The following is a 24,224-nucleotide window of genomic DNA, read 5'->3' as shown; positions in this document are numbered from 1 at the left end:
CTGCGTCTCGCGCGACCCCTCCCACACCCCCCGCAGCTGCACCGACACCGAACAGACTGCACCGTCGAGGCTCTGTCCGCGTGAAATTTACGAGTGTCGACGGGAAAAGCCTTAATGCCAATGGCTCCACCGGAACGGCTTTACTGGAAACACCGGTAGTTGGCCAAGTTAACGCCTTCGCCACCACCCAGATTTTCTTCGTCGCGACGCGTGTACCGGGTGCGCACCTGCGAATCGAGTCACCCTTTCCTGCGTGCTGTGTTTTATTAATGCGTCGATAACGCTGCGTATGGACTTATGCGTGTAGCCATAACGGGGCTGGTTTTCTTTCCCGCGGTCGAAAAAGGCGTTAAGTAGGATCTGTCGCCAGTCCGGAAATTGCAGTCGGTTAAATCGCGTCAGGGAAAATTACGTTCGCAGTTCCACTATTTCCTGCACAGTCATGGTCATCCTTTACGCTTTAATCTTGTTTGCTACTAAGTATGTAGTGGTACATGTGCGGATGCACTGTACGACTTGTACAAGTTTCACAAATTTTAATGTGATTTTTAACATTAGATTTACGGAACCCGTCAGACTGACGGGTCACTAATTTTGTCATTTACGATTATTCATATCGTAACGATACATTTATTAGTTATTTATTCAATTTATGTGTTACTTACGGCAAATGTTACAATGACACTTGTTAAAAATCAGAATAAATGTCTTATTGTTACTTTTATAAAATAATATAAAACACCAGTTTCTTTGTGCTCCGTAAATCTAGTGTTAATATAATGTGTATTTGTTATTATCGTACACATCCATCATGTGGCACGTGATTTCTATCGTTGATTAAATTGGAGACTTGTGTAAATGGTCAACACGTTCTGAGGAAACTGTTTCGATGAGAAATACATCGCACGCTTGCAGCTAGAGTGACGAAATTTCCCCAAAGCAACAATGAACTGTTACCGAATATAATTATACCTTATTTTATCAGTCAAACATGTTTTACATACTTCGTTTAGTTATTCATTTACAGTTTATTTTAATATGCTCGCATTAACCATGGAGTCATTAGCGATCATTTTGTTCGCATGCACGTGGTCACAATTATCAGGGTAGCAGGAAGAGAGATACGACCGTTCTTTGCCGGCAGAATTATGAAGATAAATTAATGAGATTGTCATAATTGTTCGAAGATTATCTCTGCACTATCCCCATAGCGATAATTCTATTGTTCTAGAATTGTCGGAGGTGTACGCCATTTTTCACCATGGATATAATTGTTAAACGCAATTATGTATAATTCTTCAATTTCTTATCGTTCTTTAGCTGCAAATTTTATACATTTTTAACATCCACGATGACTATCTTTGTACATGAGAATGGTGAACTGATTTTTATCCAATGCAGGCTTCACTTGATCTTGTATTTGATAATAATATTTAATAGTTCGAACTATCTTTATTAAACCCGCATGCGTTATTTGGGTAAAAATTCGCCTATATTCTGTTTCTAGCTGCTACAAAATCTCCGATTTCTCTATAATATTGTTGCAACGCAACATGTTTGCCTAAAACATGAAATTACTCGTAGAACGAACTTTGAACCATAAAGATTAATAAATCGCTGTACACCCGGATGGTAGAAACGTAAACGTCCTCGGCAATAATTCAGCAGGCGTTTTTTCTTCTGACAAGTAGCACTAGAGTTCCCACGTAGAGATCAGACCCCAGATTCAACGAATCCACCTATATCGGCAAGAGGAATAAGTCTGCTCTTCGCAGGGGCTGTAGATGGCCGCCTAGAGACTCTATGAAATTAACGCACGTGCGTGGGTGATATTTCAAAAGCACTCGACGCCCTTCCTGGTTTTCAGCGGGGATAGTGGCGAGGCTAAACGGAAGGAGACCCGCATAATGTCGCACGTAGGAAGCGAATAAGTAACGGAGCACGCGGCGGGAGACGCGAGTACATTTTTCAAAGGCTGCGGAGGACGAGTAACAGGGGATGGGGTCGAAGGTGGCTCAACTCGCGTTATTCTCATCGTCACCGGAGCAAACGACTGGCTTCTCGAAGGTCGTTTCTTTTTCTCATCCCAGACACTCGCAGCCCCCTTTTTTCCGCGACGGATTCGCAGGCCTTCTTCCGGTGGCTGGCGTCCCGACGGAAATCTTGCGGCCGTGTGGCTGGATGGCGGGCCGACGATAGAAAACGGGAGAAAACGGGGAATCTTCCGACACGAGCGGGCGGGTGGAGGCTCGTTTTCTCACCAGTATATCCAGCTTTATCCGGTCGGTCGTCCGGCTCCCCGAGATTTATCGGCGATACCGTTTTGCCGGGCGCAAAGCGTCACGCACGCGGTAATAACGAATAATGCCGAGCAGTTAGAGGGCCTGCCCTTCCCGTTCTTAAGTGAAAAGTGAGCCCTCGTTCCGTCGAGTAGATCCCTAAGTCGGGCTCGGGCACGCCGAACACGCCGGAGTAGCAGACCGAGAAGCTCGGGGGGTGAGTTTTCTAAAAGGGGTCGAATAATACAATCGTTACGCCGCCTCTTGTCCTTTTCGCGGCGTTTCCTCGCCTCTCCGGCAAAATATTTCACGTAGCCGTGGCGATGCCGCGCTCCGCCCGTCTCGTTTGTATCAATTTATATGCGTTCGCTCTCTCGGCGCACTCGTGGCTCCCCTTTTTCCACCCCGGAACCGTCCTCTCTCTCTCTCTCCCTTCCTCTCTCTCTCTCTCTTTTCCTCGCGCGCGACTCCGTTCCGCTAGCACGTTTCTACTTTTCTCTTCCTTTTTTCTTTTTTAACAATCGCGCTCGGCCACGTTCTTCTCTCTATCATCGATCTCAACTCCTCCGGAAAACGAGCGAGAGCCGGCCTCCGGTTGAAAGGCTATAATAAGAGAAAAGGAGAACTCGGGACAATGGACGCGCCGCGCCGCGCCGCGCTCTCGCAACCGGCCGGGTTTAATTATTTTATCTCGCGAGACGGAAACGTCGTGTGTTCTTTTAATTGTTTCTCTGTCCTGCCTTCAGTCTTTCCGCACGGGCTGGCTCGATTCTATTTATTTTCCTCGACGATGCCCGCCGTGCTGTGCGCCACGCTCGACCACTCTGGAACTCCAGGTATTCGCCATCGACGGCGAGAACGATCTTTCGGTACGCTGCACGTTCCTTTCCCTCTAACCTCTCCTCCTTTTTTTCCCTTCTTTTTCCTTCCTCTTCGGCGCTCCTCTCTGCCTTTAATCCTCCCCTGCGCCTCCTCGCCTCCTTCGCCGTTCCGCCACCTCTCTCGAAATTATCAGCTCCGCACGGTATTCCCTCCTAAGCATTTTATGTCCTCTCGCCCGCGTCTTCCCGCGACGCGAGCAACCCCCCGACCGTTTTGTTTGAAGCTCAAACAACATGGATAACGGGGCCAGGACCTCGCGTCCTACGTTTCTCGCGAGTTTACGCCTCGCCTACGCAAATCTCTAACGGGCCGCTAGCTCCGACAGCGGCGCGTCTCGTTAGCTTCGTTATTGGCAGACACGGTAGTTCTATTGTAACGAAAATGTTCGTCGACGCTCGCGGAACGTGTACAATCTTCGCTGCTACTCGAACCTTGACGCTTTAAAACAATGGGATTAAAGTTTCTGTGCTGTGTAGACGTTATCAGATTAAAATCTGATAACGTTACCACAAATGTTTTAATCGTTTGCCAGCTAATGAAAATTGCTGTGGACTATTTCTTGATTATTTTCACAGCTCGTACACTTCTTTCGGACACACTGCTATTGTTACGGTTACGGTTCGCTATTCTACGATCTAATTTTTCTTCTGTTCTTCTTAATTTTTCTTTCATATCCTTTTTTTTAGTAACGGCACTAGTTGTTTGTCTAACAATCTCTCATTTAATCCTTCGTACTCGAAGCTATTTTAATTATATTTCAAACATATTTTCTGATCTACAATGTTTCTGTTTTATATGATTTATTGCGATTTATGCATATGGAAGCTTATTGGCAAGTACAAAACTTGCAATTTTAACAGTCTTTTAGATATAAACGAGGCTGATACTATTACAGTTATTTTGAAAAATAGTATAGCAATTTTTAGTGGCGCTTCAGAGTCGCCACTCGAGTGCAAGGGGTTAATATATTTAATTAAATATTATACGTATACTATACCAATTATATCTGCTATTTATGTATTATTTATTATATATACTGCATTATATTTTAATTTTCCTTCTTACCTTCTCTGTTGCATCGTTCTACAGGGCGTTCCACAATTACTTTAACAGCCGAAAATGAGGGGTAGCTGAGGTCATTCGAAGTAACTTTTTCCTTTGCGAAAATGCAATCTGCGACTTTGTTTACGAGTTATTTGATCGAGATGACGCGAAGTTCGAGAGCCCGCAGCACGAAGCTTTGACGGAAGGTCGGGACGTACTCGAGCCGCGTTCGAAGTATTGAACAAGTCATGAAAACTTTCCGGATTTTTTTTACTACGTATATGTATATGTATGCATTTCTATTTTTTATAACACTCGTGTGATGGCTATACAAAATCTTTTTTCTTATACTTCTTTTTGTTTTGAATAAATTATTATTATTATTATTAATATTATTATTTTTAAAATAATATTTTATATTTATCTAACTGTAAAGTCACACATACGTTATTTGCTTCTTGCAATGTTCGTAATTTCAACCCTGTTATCGCGTGTGTTTGAAACGTGTCGCACGTTGTACACAATTTGATCGAACATAAAGAAAATTGAGTTTCGCGGATCAGAGATTTTTTAAATCATAAATCTTTCGAGAGGTAATTCGTTAGGATTGAACACGTGTAAACTCATTTTCGTTCGAACTCGAATCCGAAGCTTCGATCCGCGAGAATGTTGAAAGAGCAATAGGTCGAATAAATCTGAGCTTTTCTGTTTCGCTAAGTAAACTGGTTCGATTCCGTGGAATTTGTATGGTCGGGCGGCGAACGTGCCGCCGATACCAAAATCGTCTGGGCGACGTGAAATATTTTTCTAATTCGGCGGGTCAGGTCGATTCCGACCGCGGAGGCGGGCACCGTTTCGTTTCGAGGAAAAGCCGAGCTGGTACGGTGTAATAACACATTTCGGGATTGTTCGATGTCCAGGACGGCGAAAGACGATAAAAAAAGGTTAAAACGCGTTCTGTCCGAGCCAGAAACGCTCCACTACGATAATCGAGTGCAGCACTTTGCAGTTTTCATCTGTGCCGCCTGCAATAACATTCGATTTCTGATATGTACGGTCCTGGGCTCGGCCGGGTAGTGGCAACGCCGTGCGTCGTTGTCGTTCGACGAATTCTTTCCTTCTCTTGGATCCTGCAATCGTATTTTCAGACTGTCGATTTCCTCTCGGGCTTCTCGATGAAAGGACCGTGCACTCGAGCGAATACTTTCGCGAGCCGGGGCCAAGCGTTTCAGCAAAAGGGGAACAACGTCCAACGGATCGATTAAACCCTTTACTTAAAAACTTGCCGCGTATTCAATACTCTGTTCGATCAACAAGATTACTGCCGTGTTTCTTCCATGCAACTGTGAACCGACGAACGAATCGATTAATCAGCGTTATATTGTCAGTTGTAGAATCTTCGTTGATCAACTTTGCAGAGCCGAGTACAATAAATACTCTCCAATTTTCTTTTAGCTTGTAAACGAAAATGAACAATTTGGAAAGAGGAGATTTTTATAGTTGCCGATTGTCAACAATTATAAAAACGAGATGCAGGACTCGAATAATCGTATCTCCTTTTTCCAAATTGTTCAATTTTGTTTACAAGCTGAAGGACAATCGGGGAGAATTTTTTAGCACGTTGAATATTATTATTTATTTGTTCCTCTAACCAACATGAATTTCTTATTATATGTAATTTATTATTATATAATCACGTGCGACGCATTTATCTTACTGGACATCTTCACACCATTTTGGTAATGGTGGTAACCTTGATAAATTTAAAATCATTGAATTTTACTCGAATTATGTTTCTAGTAATCTTGGCTTTGCATCTTCGTACAAAATAAAAATTGTTTAAGTTAATTGTAAGAAATATGATGTACCTTTTTATTTCTGCAATCATAGTAAGTTGAAAATGACCTTGACATAACAGTATCCTTAAATTCTTCTAACGTCTTTTTAGTTTGTTATTTGACCTATTCCTTTTTTTTCTCAAATGCATAAAACTATCAATCTAGTAATATTGAACAAATTTTCATAGGCTCTTTTTTTAAATTTATTTCTTAGGTACATTCAGCACTGCGATGCACAATTTTGTTTCATAGAGAAGCTCAATGCATATGATGCATTTAACACTGGAAGTATTAACCCTTTGCAGTCGAAGCTATTTGTATTCGAAATTCAAAACATGATTACTGATCTACAGTATTTCTACTTTATATAATTTATTGCGATTTGTGCATATGAAATTGAGCCTATTGGCAAGTACAATGCAATTTTAATAGTTTTTTTTTAAATATAAACGAGTCTGATGCTCTTAGAATGGTTTTGAAAAATAGTATACCAATTTTTAGTGGCGCCTCAGAGTCGCCACACGAGTGCAAAGGGTTAAACCAGTCAAGAAGACTTTCTTTCACAGTTGCTGAAATTATAGAAACGTTTTTATGATAATTTGTTTAATAAACTTCCTTATTGGATCATGTACATAGTACAATAGAATTCATCCGAAGTTTTAATAAATCCAATTTCGTCGTTATTATAAAACAATTTACATTAGCCGCGCTTAGGGCTTGGCAGTGTTAGCATGAAAAAGCTTCGAACAATTTATAAAAGACTGCAACTATGTCCAAGAAAAGTAGACGTTAAATTTTCAGCTAGGAAGTGTTACGATTTTTTTTTGAGGAAAGTATAAAACTTCAACGAAGTCTTGGCGAGGCCCCGAGCGTTCTTCCTCGGATACGAAAATAACGAAGGCGACAAAGACTGGACCGAGTCAGTTGGACTTGCGTTTCGCCGAGTTTCAGTTGTTGCTCGTTTGCAGCGACCACAATTTCGCATCGAGCGTAATCGAGCAAAACGCCCGAGGCCAAGGTGCTTGTACAAACCAGGAAGCCGCGCGATTAAACTTTATGTTCCACTTAGGTTCTCCGTAGCTTCCGTTGGTCGTCGCGGCTCCAAACACGTCATCGCCGTTGCCGGGCACGTCTAGGAATGCGTTGGTCGCGCGTCGATATTATACACGGGCGTGCTTCGATCGTCTCTCCGCGACGAGAGGGTTGAGAGAGAGACGGAAGAGAGAGAGAGAGAGAGAGAGAGAGAGAGAGAGAGAGAGAGCAAACATCAAGAACGCCGCGGGTGAAAATAGAAGGCTGCAACGAAAGCAGCAGCTACGGGGTAGATGTGCACCGGAGCCAGAGAAGCCGGTATATACCGATGCACGCGAAAATGTCAAGCGCAATTTCTGAAATTCCATCGTGTCGCTTCCCCCTGCCACTCAAATGCCGCGCTGCACCCCTCCGCGTCCTCCTCTCACCCCTTGTCCGCCAATCTGTAAGAGAATTTCTCCCCTACTCCGCGGCCTCTTCTTCCTACAAACTCTGTCTTGCTTCCGCGCCCATTCTAGCCTGCCCGAAAGCACATCGAGGGTAAATGTTGCTCGTGGCGCGATTTTCGGCGCAGCACGGTGCAACGTCCAATGGGCAACGTTCGAAAAATCAACTTCCTATCTCGAGCCGGTTAATTATGATACCCAGTTTAGAGTCTCAGATAGCGTTGTGAACATCGTTGCGAAACAAGAAATTTCTGCTTACAATAACAATACATGGCCAAATGCACGCTCTTCTTTTTAATAATGTTTTTATTTTTACATCATTTTTGTTTTATGCATTATGCAATGAAAACTACAAGAAGGAGATAAAAGAATACTTTTCGCTACTTTTCAGGCACTTACGCGAAATTAATGAAACAAATCATTCGGACGAAAGTTGCTCGGTAATCGGCTGACAATAAATTATGATAATGAAAATCTGCGTAAAAGCTTTTATTCAATAACAGATATAGGCGACTACGATCTTTTTTACGGAATTCTATAATTTCTTTACGCGAATCATTTCATCTTTCTTTTCTCCTTGAACAATTATTAAGGCATTTAGGTCAAGAAGCGATTAGTTTGAAAGTTATGATTCTTATCCCGAACGCTTTCGAAACGGAAACCGACCTCAGCCGAGTCGGAGAACCTCCAGTTGCCTCTACGATTTTCACGAAAATGTCTAATATTGATCTTTCTAGTTCTAGCCTGCCTTTTAGTACGGAATAACCTTGATGTAACCTTTTAGTGTGGAACATGCTGAATTCGATCTCGGAAAATGATTTTTAAAAGCCTATATGTAGCCGAAAGCTCGAGCACCATCTCCCTTCGAATTCGAACGATGAGGGTGAACGATAGGGTATATTATACGCAAGTTTCATCAAAATTGAAGGGGACCACTCAGGAAACGCCCCTTATGGGTTCTCTTCTTTGAAATGCACAATCAGGCCTATTGTTTCCTATCGAAGTGCCGTGTCTTTCGCTCAACCCCTTGGCTTCGGATCTTTTTCACTGTTACCCTCGTGAAAACTACCCCGCATTTCACTAATTTGCTACAGCAAGGATCAAACATTATTAATATTTCATTTTCATTTGCAATCCATGCTTCGGTCATTTATTTATTCACAAAGCAGTATGTAACGCTTTATAGAAAATATAAAACGATCGAACGTTCGAAATAATTCGACCAAATAAAATTTGATAAAAGAGTGTATTGATACAGATTTTATAAAACAGAAATCGTTGAATCGATCAGAATATTTTATCGTTCCATTTTCTCCATGCAAGCAACAAACCTCTTTATTCCAAATTTCTCGATTTTCATATTTTCAATCGCAGGGCGTGTTATACGTTTCTGAAACCGGAGACGACGTCCGTGAAAAATCTAGTTTTCACATTGACAAAATAAATGTTTGCAAAGTGACCAACGAAAACTGGCAGGGAGAGAGAGGTCTGGAAAAGTGCGCAGACAGCGATCGCGTCGGATCGTGATTCGTGTAGGTCGCATAAGTCCATGGCGACAGTGAATGCGGAGCGACAGCGTCCTCCCTGCGCGAAAATAAAATTTAGTCGCAATACATCTCTGCTCGGAGCTCCTCTTTATTCCGTTCCATCTTGTTCCGTGACGTGACCCCGTTCCCGATTGTCCTCTCGCAGCGTTCCGCCGCGGTGCACGTGCGCGTCTGGCAGCTTGCATTCCGTGACGTGCATATATGCGACGGTGCATCGGAAGGAAGCGACCGCGGCCGAGGGTGGCGCGTCGCGTCGCGTCGGCCGTCCTCGACGAAGACACGCGTTACATTCGCGGGCCTGACAAAATCGTGAATGGAGGCGCGAGAGGAACGCGAAAGAGAGACGACTCACAATGGCACATTTGCTCGATCCAGCAAAATGATTTCCGTCATCCCGTCTGTCCGACGCGTGACTTTCGTAACGAGTACCAGCTTCGAAAAAACGATCTACGATGTTCCTGATTTTTTCAACCAACCGGCTAACGAACTTCTCCCCTTGAGGGAGCATCGTTGTCTAAAATGCGGTGTTTCGCCATAAGACTTTTTGTACCTGGGTTTTGGTGCACATATTTACTAACGTTCAAAAGTATAAAAATTATTTTTCGTAAAGAAAAATAGTAAAAATTATTATGCCTGACTGAACAAAAGTATTGGAAAAAAATGTCTTGCCGGTGTTCTCGATTCCGTTCATTTCGTTGCTCCGAGCCAAACAAACGAAGTGGCATCTTATTTAGCATGAATATTGCTATAGCGTGAATCACGATGAAAACGAGAATTTGCGACGATCAAACAAATAGCGGCGTTTTGAAGTTTAGATATCGCTTTTTTCAATTCACGTCTTGAACGAATGTATCGAAGTGTAATACCATGAGGGGGAAATGGGAAATTTCGCAATGTTTGCAGTAAAAAATTGCGGGTTAAATTTACTAGATTATAGGGCGTTGCTCAGCTGTGCAATTTTGTCGAGCGGCAGCCAGGTTTTACCTCGAACTGGTTCGACAAAGGTTAATTATCGCCGATTTCGTCGAACGGTGTGCGAGGCGACGTTCGGACAGTGTAATTGTAATCCGTGGGCTCTCGTATGCAGCGAACAAAGCTGCTGCGTTTTCATGCGAGTGCACGCGCCGCTCGGCGTCCGCACGCACGTTCCTCGCGTTTATCGGAACCCGGAACAATTCATTTGCCGGCCTGCTCAAAGAAAATCGGCGATCGCGGCTAGCAATTACGGGTCCTTTGTGCATGCCACGGAGACGGTAACTCTTAAAAGCTCGCCGGGTTATTATACCACGGTTCTTTTCCTCGACGCCGGTGAACGGGCGAGAAAGAGAGAACAACAGGGAAATGAGCGACCGCGAGTTTGAGCTGCTTTAAGCGATTGTCGGTGGACACGGAATTTGTCAGGCGGTCGATGAAACTGTCAGCGAGGCTTAACAGTCGAAGATCCGAGCGGTTTCATGCATAGCACAGCGTATTCCTTCGTTGCTTTTTCCGCTGCCGCGTTGGCTGAATAATTCGATAACTATTTCTTAATCGATTTAATAATTCCGTAATTTACGCGACGAAATCTGCTAGTTTAAAATGGAAATGGACGGATAGAGCGTAGGTTTAGAGGCAACTGTTTTCGTGTATTTATTTTTCTCGTATATTTCAGAAAAAAAATGTATACAAAACCGATACGAATTGTGGAACAGTTAATTGACAACGGTGATGCCAATTACGTTTTGCGACGCGTTTCCCGCCTCCGCATTGAGCAAGCAAAAGAGCGCTTAAAAAATTTGCCGGAAATAGGAAAGCGCTCTAGTATGAAATATGTGTTCAGAGAGGTTCGACTGTATCGGTGCTATTGAGCGGCCGCGGAATAATGAACTCGTGCAGCTGCCGGAACCAGTATTTTCAGCCATTAAACGGGTAGAAAATCGGCGGGCGTTTTCGTCGCTGAAAACCGCACTGTCGTACAGGAAATTCCAGGCTAATCCGACCACCGACGAAACAAAACTCGTCATGGGGGCTGAACAGGGGGCCACGGGGGTTGTACGCAGACACCTAAAACAGTGGCGCACGAGGTCGGCCGGGTAACACGCGAATATGCAATTATTTTTAATTGCACGGGGGAGCGATCGCATCCGGGGTTTCCGCGGCCGCATTAAAATGCGTCTGGGTGTAAAATTGAAACCTGCAAATCCGCCGATCCGGGCGCAGACCCCTGTCCGCCGATTCGATAATGTGATTTTCAACAAATAATTTCGTGTAGGTCGACCCCTAGCCGGTTTTCGTGTCTGGAACACAAGGCTTCCGCACGCCTGACGAGGCTCGCGGAGGGTCCGCCGATCATTAACGCATTTTGTGCTCGGAATCATCGCGAATCGCGGCGCAACGGATCACGGCGAGCATAAAGGTAATTATTGCTCGATGCTCACGGGCGAACCCGGGCCGAAAGAATCCCCGGCAGAGAGAGAGCTAATTTGCTCGATAAATTAAATTCTCGTTTCTTCGTAATTTTCTCAGTATTTTCGATCCTCAACCGGGCTGCCAATTACAATCACATAAATGGTTTTCCAGGGGCCGCTGAGCGCGGCACCAATGATTCTAGAAGGCTAATTCTTATTTATCGCGCGGTGATTTCATGGGGGACACGAAATCTACGATCATGTAACATTAAATCATATGGAATGACTCTGACTTTACAATGGTTCTTTATGTATTTATATACAAGATATATATATTTATACAGGGTGGCCTAAAATTATTGTATTTCCGGGAACTGAGGAGTTCATGAGGTCATTTGAAGTAACTTTTTCCTTAGCAAAAATGCAAACCGTGGCTTCGTTTACGAGTTATTAACGAAAAACAGCGACCAATAAGAGGCGAGATCAACTGACGCGTGGCGGCCGAGCCAATGAATGGAACTGGGTTTCGTGCGCTCGTTGACTCGGCCGCCTCGCGCTAGCTGAGCTCGCTTCTCATTGGTCAGTGTTTTTCGTTAATAATTCGTTAACGATGCCTCGGAGAACATTTTTGTAAAGGAGAAAGTTACTTCAAATGATCTCAGGAACCTCACATTTCCTGGAAATACCATAATTTTGGCATATATTATGTATTTATATGCAAGAGTCCACTTTATTGAAAACCAGTGTTACGTTCTATTTTTTAGCGTTCTTCACAGACATCTTCATTACGCGAGACGTTATCGAACGACGTTATCATTTCAGCAAATAATTGCACATTTCCAAATTAGTAAGTGTAAGTTCATTTTGAAACATTGCAAACTTGACCAGTTGATAGAGGATCGCATGAATTTTTAAATAATCACGATATATTAATGCGTGGCCATTCTTATCCGGTTCAGGGTTAATTCGGAAGAAATTCTCGCTTCTTCCAAGCTTTTACGAAATGACTTATGAAAATGACGAAGCTGCACTCTCAGAACTTTCCGCGATTTGGATTCGCCGCGGCGGATTAGGAATTCCTAGGATGAAACGTCAAACCAGTGAGCAGAGCTGCGTTTTCTGGAGATCGGTTCGCGAATCGAAACGGAGCAAGACGATCCGGCGAGCAGATAAGCAGGTTCTTAGAATTTCAGCGAGTTGGAAGCCGCGTCGGGCATGCGTTCCCCTCGCGAGCGAACTAGAGAGTCTCGATTACCGATCTTCAAAAATCCACAAGCTAGTCGGGACCGCGGCGGTGGTTTCCAAGGAATCGTATTCAGCGCCGGAAAAATCGGTCGCCGGAGATTACGCCTAGCTCTCGTTCTCTCTCCCTTGCTCTCTTTCTCTCTCTTTCTCTCTCTCTTGCTCTTTTCTCTCTCTCTTGCTCTTTTCTCTCTCTCTTGCTCTCTCCTCTCTCTCGTTCCGCGCGACCATCCAATTGTATCGGATGCGAGGAACGCTTAGGCTCCACTTACCTTCGAGAGGCTGTTTCGCCACGCGATGCACTTCCGAGATGGGAATCGCGTTGTCATCGGGTTTATCGCAATTATCGTGGCGCTTGTGCAAATACACGCGAGCGTACGCGTCCGTGGGAATGTAATTAGCTCTGGACTGCCATGCCGTGGCAAACAATAACCGCCGCGAACGGAGGAAAGCGTGGGGTACGGGCGAATTGAGATTTTTCCAGATACCCTCGATAACGATGCGCCTAGCTGGTGCACGTCGTTTTACTTCTACTAAACGAACGTCAACGAGTTTTATTTCAATTATTCCGGCCGGCTAACGGGCTTTCTACCACCTGGACACCTCATTGCGTTATTTCGCGCGACTGAACAAGACACTCGTGAAAAAAAGCCCCTAACGAGTGGAGCTGCCACTTTAGAAGCTTCAGCGAAATGATTTGTTGCCTCAAAGTTTAAACTGATTAATGCTTGTTAATATTTGTTAGCCAATTGTTTCATGCAGAGTGAAACAACCAGGTTTTAGTCTTACACTTAGTGTATATTTACGTGTAATAAATTATGTAAGGATCAAGACCCCCCAAGAACAACGTGTACACAGATTGAGAAATTATAAACATTTCGCAATTGTGTAACCTAGTCGATCGGCTACCCAGCGGAGGTCCGGGATTCGATTCCCATGTGTGGTCCTTTGTTTTTTTCTCAAAATCCTGCAGTTACGATACATGGTTTACTGCAGCAGGATTACTTATTCTAGTACCCATTCATCATATTCTAGTACTCATAGATTACTCATTCTAACACTGCTTAATTACTACGATGATTACAGATTCGATTTCCTACCGAAATTGGATCTATAAATGAAGTGCTTGCTTTCTGTTATTAGACGTGAAATTATAATTAACCCTTTGAGGGCGAATATCGATATATTCAAGACTTCAGAACTTCGCACATTACCCCGGAAATTGGAAGTATAAATAAATTGTATAAATAATCGAAAATAGTAATCGTAACTTCGTTACGATTTTCCCATTGTTCAAGTATTTGTTTCCTAACGAAAATATTCTTAGAACTTTTAAAAATTCTCCGCCGTGAAGAACATCTCTCAGACGACTACAACAGGAGACGTGCAGGAGATAAAAATATTACCGACACCCAATGCAGGGAATCAGGTGTGTCTCTTGAACGGGACTAGAAAGCAGGCGAAAGTGACAGCCGAGATAGTTCTCGAAGTTACTCGAGCAATCAGCGAAGCGAAAACCGCAAGTACACTTTTAGCGGTTAGCGTGGCCAGGTTTGGACAGAACCGGATAGGGGTGAGCAGTTGGAAGCTAGAGGGGCAGAAGGGGGAGACACGGATAACGTCGCAACGTCGATGAAAGGAGAATCGTGCACGGCCGATTCTATTCACGCGATGATCGCGCGCGGGTACAAGGTTAGAAGAGATAAGCATCGCCGGATTAATTATGCGTAATGCGTCGGACGTGGGTCTGCGTACGTGCGTTTGCGCCGCTCGCACGAAGACCACGCTCGCTCCCGATGCCGGCTAACGCATTCAATTATCATTGTTGCTCCGAGAGTTTACAGATGTTTCCGCGATAATCACGCTGGCTGCCGATTGCACGTTTATCCTGCCGGCCCGTATTAACCACCATTGAATGGCAACGGTAACGAGAGCGGACCCGGTGCACGCCACTCGAGCTAATGCGATGCCGACGCCGACGCCGACGCCAATGTCGCGATCGAAACAACCGGCTGAACACGCTGAACTCGGTCGGCGACTAGCTACGCGACTTAATTAGGCTCGTTGGAAAAATTCGGTTTGCTGGTGCTGGTGCCGATCCAGATTTCTTGCCTCGCAGTCACTCTAAAGCGATGCCAGTTCCATCTGTGGCACATCTTTAGACTGCCATGAGAATGTGTGTGTGTGTGTGTTGTTGTACGTATAGTTCTTTGCTCCTTAGCACAATCCTTGCGTGGAAGTGTGCTATCTCGCAGTCAACTCTAAACGACTGAGAGCCACAATTGAAAGAAAGTACAAGTTGAATTGGACGGAATGTGTAACGCCTTAGTTTATTATCCTTGTACAATGGTTCGGTAACGAAGTATCGCGGTGCATTGGACACTCCGGATGGTCTTTTGTTGGTCGTGTTCTACGGCGCAACAGGAGGTGTCTGCAGTCACTGGCTCGTTCGAGTTGGCAATGCTGTGAAATTGATGCGATCAATGGTTGCGAGATTGAGGAATTGCCCCACCGAAAATAGTCAGTCCTCTCAGCCTACCGGTGTGACGAGCCCCTTTAGGAGTTCAGAGGCGTTTCTTGGGATTTGATCCTCGTTGGTCCAGAGGGACTTCGTAGGTTCTCACTGAACACTGGTGGACACCCTTTCTTCCGTCTCTCTTTCCTACCTTATCAGCATTCCACATTTCTTTTTCTTCAGTTTCCAAGGTCTTCTCATTTCATAGTCTCTTTCCCAGAGGTCTTTGCGGTACATTCCCTAGCCCATTTCTTAGTCCTTTTTCTGACCTTTTCTTAGTCCCTTCCCCAAATCCTTTATTTCTCACATATAATTTCTTCCTCAGTCTTTCCCTGGATCGTCTTCTTTTCTGTCCTATAACATTCCCTTCTACGTAGCTTCATCTCTTCCATAATCTGTTCTTCCATAGATCCTCACTTCGTTCCATTAGATCTACATCAATAAAACCTTTAATTATTGCGCTTAGCAAGAAATGTTTCGGATGAAATTAAATGATTTCGAAATGGACAGATTCTAATGATACTAGTTTTCTTGTAGATGGCACGTGTAAAGGACACAAGAAAACATAAAAACGTCAATAACATTCATATGTCTTCTACACGTTCACCTGAAAGAAAACTATTGTCCCCTACGAAACCATTTACATTTCATCCGAAACATTTTATATTGTTCTTTTCTTCTCTCTTTCCTAGATCCGTCATTAAAACCGTCATTCTAATTCGTTAGTCCCGAGTGCACTCCCTATTCAAAGAACACCTTTATACCGTGTCAATCGAAAATAATTTGAAGGCAGTCGCGAATCGAGTTCGACCCAAATTCATGCGGGGGGATGCCTCGTTCCGGGAGCTATCTCTATAAAGGATTGACACCCGTTCTAGTTTCGGAAGTAACGTGAAAGGCGCTGGAAGGCCTTGACGTACAATTTCGACGGCAAGAAACGAATGTATGACTGCGCACCGTGGAACGGAAATAAATAGTTGGGAGTTTCTGCTAGGATTCCGGTTGCAGGGAGCGCGGAGGGAAACACGGTATTGGCGTTGCCGCGCTCTATTTCCGTCCCTCTGTTTTTCGGAGCCCTTTTTCTCTTTGCTGGCGCTTCGTTTCGCTTTCTATGCTCCTTCTCCGTCGCTCCAGTCATCGGTCCGAATGTTTCCATTCGACGGCACCCCATTGTGCGGCGCTCGGTAAATGCCGAAACGCTGATGCGAAAACTGTTTTCCTTTTTTGCCTTCGTTAACCCACATTCACGGTTCGGTTCGGTTTCGTTTGGTTCGGTTCGGTTCGGTTCGGTTCGACCCCGTGTCTCTGAAACCCGGACGTGGGTGCAGAGCGCAGGCACGCGCACACGCAGCTGCGTGCAGGTCCTCGCGCGAGCCCTTTCGCGTTCGCTTACTTTGTTCGGCCTGTGAACCGAGCCGATTTGTTGTGTTTACCGACAATAGCACGCAATTAACCCTTTCGCGTGCGGTCGGGTCTGCTGCTGCGTCGTCGCTTCCGGAAAATCGAAAACTGGAAAGAACGGGCGGCCGCGGCATTCGCCGAATCGAATTCGTCGAGCCAGGGCGTGTGTTCCGTCACAGTCGCCTTTTCGTAAAAATCCACGACGAGACGCCGTCATCGCCGCGCGGAGAGCAGGTGCGCCAGTTGGATTAGGCGTAAAATCGCGCGGATAACATGTTTTCCTTCGGTAATACCCGCCAGACAAAGGGATTTCGCGAGGACGCGACTGACATCGAGTTTAAATCTCCCGGAAAAAGCGTGCAGGATGTCGGACGCGCGTAAACATGGCCCGAGCAGGCTGGCAGCGCGATGATCCGCCGGATCGGTCGAATTTAGGAACGGTTTTGCCGGGCTATACGCAATTTTTCGTTGCCACGTTCCACCGGGAAATTTCAAACAAATGAAACGCATCGCGTGGATGTGCTTTGCAAAGGCAGGATGCTCGAACGAGTACGCAAGCCAGGGTTAGCATGTATTTATACTTATACTTGATAACACGTATCTAGTTACATAGTACAAAGCAACCTGCAGAGATTGTGTAACACCGATTATGCGTCCCCGTTTTGTCTAGGATATTTGCGGTCGTTAACCCTGAACAGCGAGTCGTTCGACTGATCTTCAAAAAGTCATACATTTAACGATATGTGCATAGCAAAATAAATCGTTTAACACAATTTGGTGTGTTACTGAAACAATTTTGTCCAAATAACAATCCTAATTGTATATCTGTAGAATTTAAAAAGTTCCTAAAAATAGTTCCTATTCACTTTTCGACAGTTCCTCTTCACTGAATCCGGAACACTCCTCAGTTATATTATTCGCTTCTCCAAATAATTTGAAAAAAATGTTGTCTTTCTCGACATTATTAATAACGTTACCTTGCAGTAAGATAACGTTGCGTGTAAAAAATGTTGACAAGAATTTTAACACCGAACCTACCAAGCTTCGAAAGCGACTAATGCGCGTTGCTCCGTAAAAAAGGCGACACCGAATTCATTTAGACAACCATCAATTTAAAAATAAAAGATATGTGATCGGTTATTTTGATCGGCACGGCAGATGTAGCGTTAAAAAGTGTCGTTTCACCCGTCGTGGCAACTTCAGCGTTCAACTTGACTGGTCGAGATCGCCGGCAACGAATGCACGAAAACTAGGAATAGAAAATACGAATGGAAATTGTGTTTGGCGTTCGTAATTCAGTAGGAGCATTCGTTATGGCAGCGGGGCCGGGATCAAGATATCGCGGCTGGCATTCGTTAACCGGAACGAATCAAGGGAGGCGCATACCGGCGTGCGAAAATATTCGCCCGGCAATCAGAGAACACGATCAAAAAATTCTTAGGCTATTCCTCGGGTCGCGACGCGTCGACTCGCGCGTCGGTCGCGGTAGTAATTACTCTGACCCCCTAACGATGCGGTTATTTTGTTTTCCAGGCGTAGTCGGAGCTCGGAACTTCACGATGGAGTGCCGCAAGGGTCGACGGAAAGGTCTACTCAGTGGCCTGGTGTTTGCGTGGCTCCTAACCAGCGGTTGTACCGTCGCGGCGCGAAATATAGGTAAGTGAGAAAGTATTTACGATAGCAGCAGAGTGCGCCGATTCCTCCTTTGCAACCTGTCCGCGGGCCCTCGGCTCTGTCCTTGTGCCAATTAAGCCTCCGTGCAACACCGTGCCGCGCAAGGACTACGCGCCAATATTTACGTGGTGCACGAGGCGAGCGTGTTCGGGCTCGTTGCAAAAATTATTCCTTGGCCGTGGTTGGACGCGTATTCCCACTACGCGGCGGAACCGAAGGCATTTTGGACGGAGTCGAGGGTGCTCGTGTTCGCTGCTTCTACTTTGTATACCTTCTTTTGGCCGGCGATGGTAATTGGTAACGAGGCCGGCGAGAGATGGAAATTCGCTTCTTGTCGATTTCGGAATGCGAAGTGCTCTTTTACCGTTTCTGTGTACCGAGAACTAGACTAGGCCGGAACTTTCTTCGTGCCTTTGACGATAATAACGTCTCAGACGACTTGGACTTCGTGCGCTCCGACGGCGGAGAGTGCAAAACCCCCTTGGAAAATGAGGTTCAGTCCAAAACTTAAGAACCATCGGCCTTATCGATAGCAGCATAATGTCAATACTTTATTACTTATCTACCAGGATCGCCTACCATGAAACATTTGTTTCTCTCGCTGCTTGAATGATCCCTTTTAACTCGCTATCGAAAGATCTTCCGTAAACTTCCACAATTCTACGAACGGTTTCTTTCGTCTGCGGCTGCCGTCTACTCGGAGACCTTCGGGAAAAAGCAAATTTTTCTTTCATTCTTACTTCGTATAACTGTATTTTATTACTTTTTCCTTGTTTGCGATAGGATCGTTCGTGATCTGTGAAATAACCAATCCTTAGCAGCAGCCTCAAGCTGAAGATTTTAACATTTCATTTACGAGAAGCGTGATAACAGGCTTTTCGATCATTGAACTGTGTCCAAAAGAAGCTCGATAATTTCCGTTCAAATAATAATAATTTCGAAAGAACTTATTTCATTACACCAATAATGCGCTATATCTACTTTCATGAATTACGAACGAGATTATTGTGGTTTTAAAACATTTTAAAGAAATTCTTAGCTGCTGTTTTCGATTTTGAAAGAACTATTAGAAGCCAGAAACTAAAATATTTGGGATTAATACCCTCCGTCTTGGATCACCGAATTTGCACGCGACAGTCGTTCGTCCAACTTTCACTCGGAACAGGATAATCATTAGCTGCACTCTTTCCACGAAATCTTAGTCGAACTGAACAACAGTCTAGAATCGATTTCGACGGGCTCCGCCGTACGTTGCCAACTGCAATTAGCGCATGTGCCGGGAAATGAGCGTGAAAAGTGGACTATCTCGAACGGGCACTCTCTGTCAGATGGTTTCGACACAATGGTATTTGACATCCCGATTCACGGACAACGCGAGCCGTCGCGGGGGAGGGCGGGTGTGCGTCAAGTTTCCGAACGGCGGTTTGGCCGGTAGCAAATGGCAGAGGACGCGGATCGACGCATTGCATATCTGGTCGGGGCGAAGCCGCAGTTCGGCCGCCGCGCTCACGGGCCGACCGTTGGAACATTTATCGAGAAGCAAACACACGGCGGGTTTAATAAAGAGGATGGAAGTAGCCGAACGTGTGTACACTGCCGCTGGATTCTGTTATCGCGGTGAAGATCGTCCTTCGAACCCCTCCAGAGGGACCCTCGCGACGAGCGAAGAGGACCGGCGCGGCGCGGCGCGGCCTACGAGCTTAGAGATGGTCGATTGTGTGCGCAGGGCTAGGCCAAGAATTAACTCATTCTCCACGCTAATTGATTTAGGCGAAGCCGCGTGTGAAGTGATATTGTTGCGGGAAGAATCGGCGCCCGGCTGTTCTTCGGGCCACGATGTAATTAAAGGCCAAACAGCCATTGCTGGGGCCTTTGGTCAAATATTTGGAAATGTTTTGCGGCAGATGCAGGCCCTCGAGTAGCTTGTTTAGTCGCTATGCTTAGGTCGAGGGTACGAAATGTTTGCTCGACGAGGGCGGTTTCACGGAGCTGCATCCCCCCGCCATTGTAAAACTTAACCGGAAGTACCTGCTACGCTTCTAACAATGCCCATTCCAATATCCAACCGAAAGCAGAAATTCGTTAGTACTCGTTGTCGCGAGGTAACCAAAAAAGTGATACTTCCAGATTTTAAACTGTACTGTACTGTACGTCAGCTTATGTTTCTTAAGGATGAGCACAACTTGCAACTGTTATCTCAATGAACGGGACAATCGTTTTTAAGGACGAGATACCGAAAGGGCTTTAGAGTATGCTCGTGATACTAATTCTTAGTAGGAATGGATAGATTATCCATTAGAATATTAAGGAACTAATTTCAATTTAATTGCGATCACTGAGGATTAGGTGAAGGCCAAAGATTAAAACTACTGATTAAACCAGCAAGAATGTATTCGAAAATAAAGAATACAAAATTTTAATGTGTCTTATTTGATGAATGTGTATTATAATGGGTTGACAACTAAGTTCCTGCTGTTTTTTAAAATTTTTTAAAAGTTTACTTTTCAATAAAAATTAAAAACTAGTTAATCAATAATGTATTCTCCCTTCTTTCCAATATTCAACAAGATTTTCAATACTTCGTTGGTAGAAACCACCCGGTTTCGACACGAAAAATTCATCTAACCAAGCTCGATGATTTTTGTTGTTGTCACTTAAAGGGTGCGGAACCCATGCTCCACACTTCTGAACTTTTCCCATTGAGTGAAGATGCTTCTATATAGCAGTGTGGGAGCATTCCATTTCGTCTGTCAGTTCCCTTGTCGTTTGACGCGAATTTTCGTGCAAAAGTTAGTTTAAACGCTCTTCATCGAACTCAACTGGACGACCAGAACGAGGTGCGTCTTTGAGGTCAAAATTTCCATTTTTGAACTTGCTATACCAATCGCGAGCGGTTCTTTCATCTATGGCACCCTCTCCGTACACAGCACAAATGTCGCGAACAGCTTTCGCGGCCTTAGAACCTTGATCAAAAGCAAAAAGTAGGAGCTGTCGAAAATGCTCATTTTTCTCAATTTGACATTCCATTTTAATGACCAGAAAATTAACATAAATTAACTCGAAGAAAAAAAACAAAACATAGATTTCGGTAGAACAAAACATCCTCTTTCGAATGATTTAAAACATGCGTAATATTAAAATTTAAAACAAAACGGCAGGAACTTAGTTTGCCAATCCAATAGTTAATTGTGCCGAAAAACAAACCAAATGCACAACAACTGACAACATTGAAGCTAAAAGATAGCAAACAGTGCAGCGACATAATTCAGGGTGGAAAATGGACAGTTAACGTGGGATCGAGTTAAAGACGGCAAACGATCTTGGAAGACCTTTTCCTTGGGGTTGTACCGAAGTGGTGCGCTGGAACAATACACAGGGGGTGGTATTCCACGCATGAACACACGAAACGGTCCAGCAAAAAGGGTGGAGATTCGGCTGGTTGCGCAGCCGAGCCGAAGTTCAGGAACGCGTGTTACATACACGCCGGAGCGGAACCGAGCATTAACGAGCGGCAGTCTCAAGAGCGATTTCGAGTTGTGAAGGGTCGCGGAAGGAGACCGGGGCCAAGGGGCCAAGGGGAGAGAAGAGTTCCTCTATTCCTTGGCGATTATCGCACACTTCGGTGCGCCTAATCCGCGCAGTCAGGTCCCTCCTCGCGTTTCCATCGTTCCGAGCCCTTCGCCGAGAGAGACTCGGTTCGACTCCGGTATCGCTCCCCTTCGCGCGAGTCGGACGTGTTTGCCAGGAAAACCGCGGGAACTCGTGCCGGATAGATAAATCAAAATCGGCCGGCATTGTGTGGCTTGCGATCGACGGCTCAGACGGCTTTGGCCGCGTCTTTGATTCCGCCCCGGCCAGAGAAAAATGCCAGAAACTAGATAAAAGGCGGAGAGTGATCGTGACGTGACTGTTCCGGGCAGAGAGCCGGCGGCTCTCTTCTTTATTTACCTTCGCCCGCGATGTTGTTCGCGATGAAGTGACTCTGAAAAATGCCGAGCGTAAATCCAACAGTATTTCCGGCTCTCCTCGAGCGGAACGCGTACTTGTAATAAATGGCACTCATTAGCGGTGTCGCTAATGCACGTTGCAGTATTCATGGGAGCAATCGCGGCGATGGAAAATTCATAAGAATGATCAGGATACGTCGGTCCGCGGTATGTCGCGCACATAAATTTAAATAGCAAATACCGACAACTTCTGTCTCCGCAGCGAGAAACGATTACAAATAATCGGCCGATGCATCATTACAGGCCGAACCGATACGGTGCTCGGATGGTAAACGAATAATCCGCTCGATCAAGACCTCCGGACGAATTTTAAGCAGCGGCAGATACCGCATCGGGCAAGACATTTATTCCCGACAGGTCGTGGCGTACGTCTTACTCGAGTAGAAATACTCTTTGCAGCTGTGGACCACCTGGGACACCGATCACGGAGCATCCTCCGTTGCTCCTCCTCCGCGCCTTTCTCTTTCTCTCTTTCTCTCTTTCTCGCTTCTCTTCGTATCGACGAAGATTTATACACGCGCGGCGCGGCGGCGGGACGGGGAACGGGGGCGGCGGCGAGCAATTTACAGCCGGCACTTAGGTCGCGGCGGCGCGTTCTGCGCAATTAATATTTATGTAGGATAGATCGGTAATCCTATTATACACTCGGCACAATATCGGGATAATAAGCATCGTGGACAGTGCGTGATTATAGGGTGTGCGACGTCGTCCCCGAGGCGAGCTGGCTGGCGAGCTGCGGCGAGTATGCGAGCGACGGCGCCGCGCCGGTGTCCTTCGAAGGATAAAGATTGCCAAGCGAAAAATTTCTCACGGTTGCGGGCGGAATGAAAAATCTCGCGAGTACCATTCCGACTCCCCTTATTTACTCGCGGCCGTAATCCGCCTTTAATTATTTCTCGAAGCGCATCGGGGGGGCTACCTTCTTCCTCCTCCTCGTCGTTAGATCCGCAGATAATAATAAATGAATTACGCAGTCGGCCCCGGGTCGGGCCTCTCCCTTGACCGGTTAAAAATCGTCGATCGCCCGATGAAAAATACGTCGACCGGAGATAAGTCGGGTTTGAATTCGCGCGGATACAACACCCTTAACCACCGCGTACCCCGCGGTGCCCCCCTTTCCGAGAGGTACGCGCGTCGACGCGATAAGAAACATAACTTCGAGCGAACGTCGCGTAGTGGGACATTTACAACGGAAGCGCGGTAAAAAACATTTTCTGATTGTGATTATAGATTTGTGTCGAATTTTTGATATTTATGAACATTAGAATATTGCGGAATCTAGTTGCGGAATCTAGTATGCAACAACGTTTACAAATAAAAATGTAGTTATAAGATACGGCAGATTATTAAAATTATAAAAAATTTTCAACATTACTGGGCCATTTCGAACGGAGTTTCTGCACTGCTACGGGGCGTCAATGATTATAGCAGTACCACCAATTTTCTTTTGAACACAAAGGTACTTGTGCAAATGACCAAAACGAGCTCTGCTCCTCGCGGCACTCGTAATTCAGAAATGAAATGAAAATTGAACGTATTTAATTAGATATACCACACAAAAAATATGGTCAACCGAAAAGCGTGCTGTGGCATAATTTAAGTATACACAGTGTCTTAAAATTATGGTACATCCGGCAAATGAAGAGTTCCTGAGGTCGTTTGAAGTAACTTTTTCCTTAGCGCAAATGCAATTCGCGGCTTTGTTTACGAGTTATTAGCGAAAAACACTGACCAATGAGACACGAGCTCGGCGAAGCCCAGTACTACTTATTGGCTTGGCCACCTCGCGCCAGCTAATTTCTCATTGGTCACTGTTTTTCGTTAATAACTCGTAAACAAAGTCGCGAATTGCATTTGCGCTAAGGAAAAAATTACTTCGAACGATCTTAGAAAGCCCTCATTTCCTGGAAGTACCATAATTTTCGGACAC

At 45.1% G+C, this 24,224-nt stretch overlaps 1 protein-coding gene across 7 annotated transcripts in view; it reads left to right on the top strand.

Moving 5' to 3' along the window:
* Positions 1–24,224, top strand: part of LOC143260755 (latrophilin Cirl) — a 676,923-nt gene that overhangs the window by 259,607 nt on the left and 393,092 nt on the right. For all 7 annotated transcript variants that reach the window (XM_076527309.1, XM_076527311.1, XM_076527313.1 and 4 more), the window contains one exon: positions 18,147–18,269. In XM_076527309.1, the coding sequence (XP_076383424.1) occupies positions 18,173–18,269 (97 nt within the window). In that variant the 5' untranslated portion in view covers positions 18,147–18,172. The remainder of the gene's footprint in view (positions 1–18,146; positions 18,270–24,224) is intronic.

This window comes from Megalopta genalis, chromosome 19 (assembly GCF_051020955.1).
Source record: "Megalopta genalis isolate 19385.01 chromosome 19, iyMegGena1_principal, whole genome shotgun sequence".
Lineage (NCBI taxonomy): Eukaryota > Metazoa > Arthropoda > Insecta > Hymenoptera > Halictidae > Megalopta > Megalopta genalis.
Note: the sequence above shows the minus strand (reverse complement) of the source record. Positions and strands in the feature narration are given on the sequence as shown.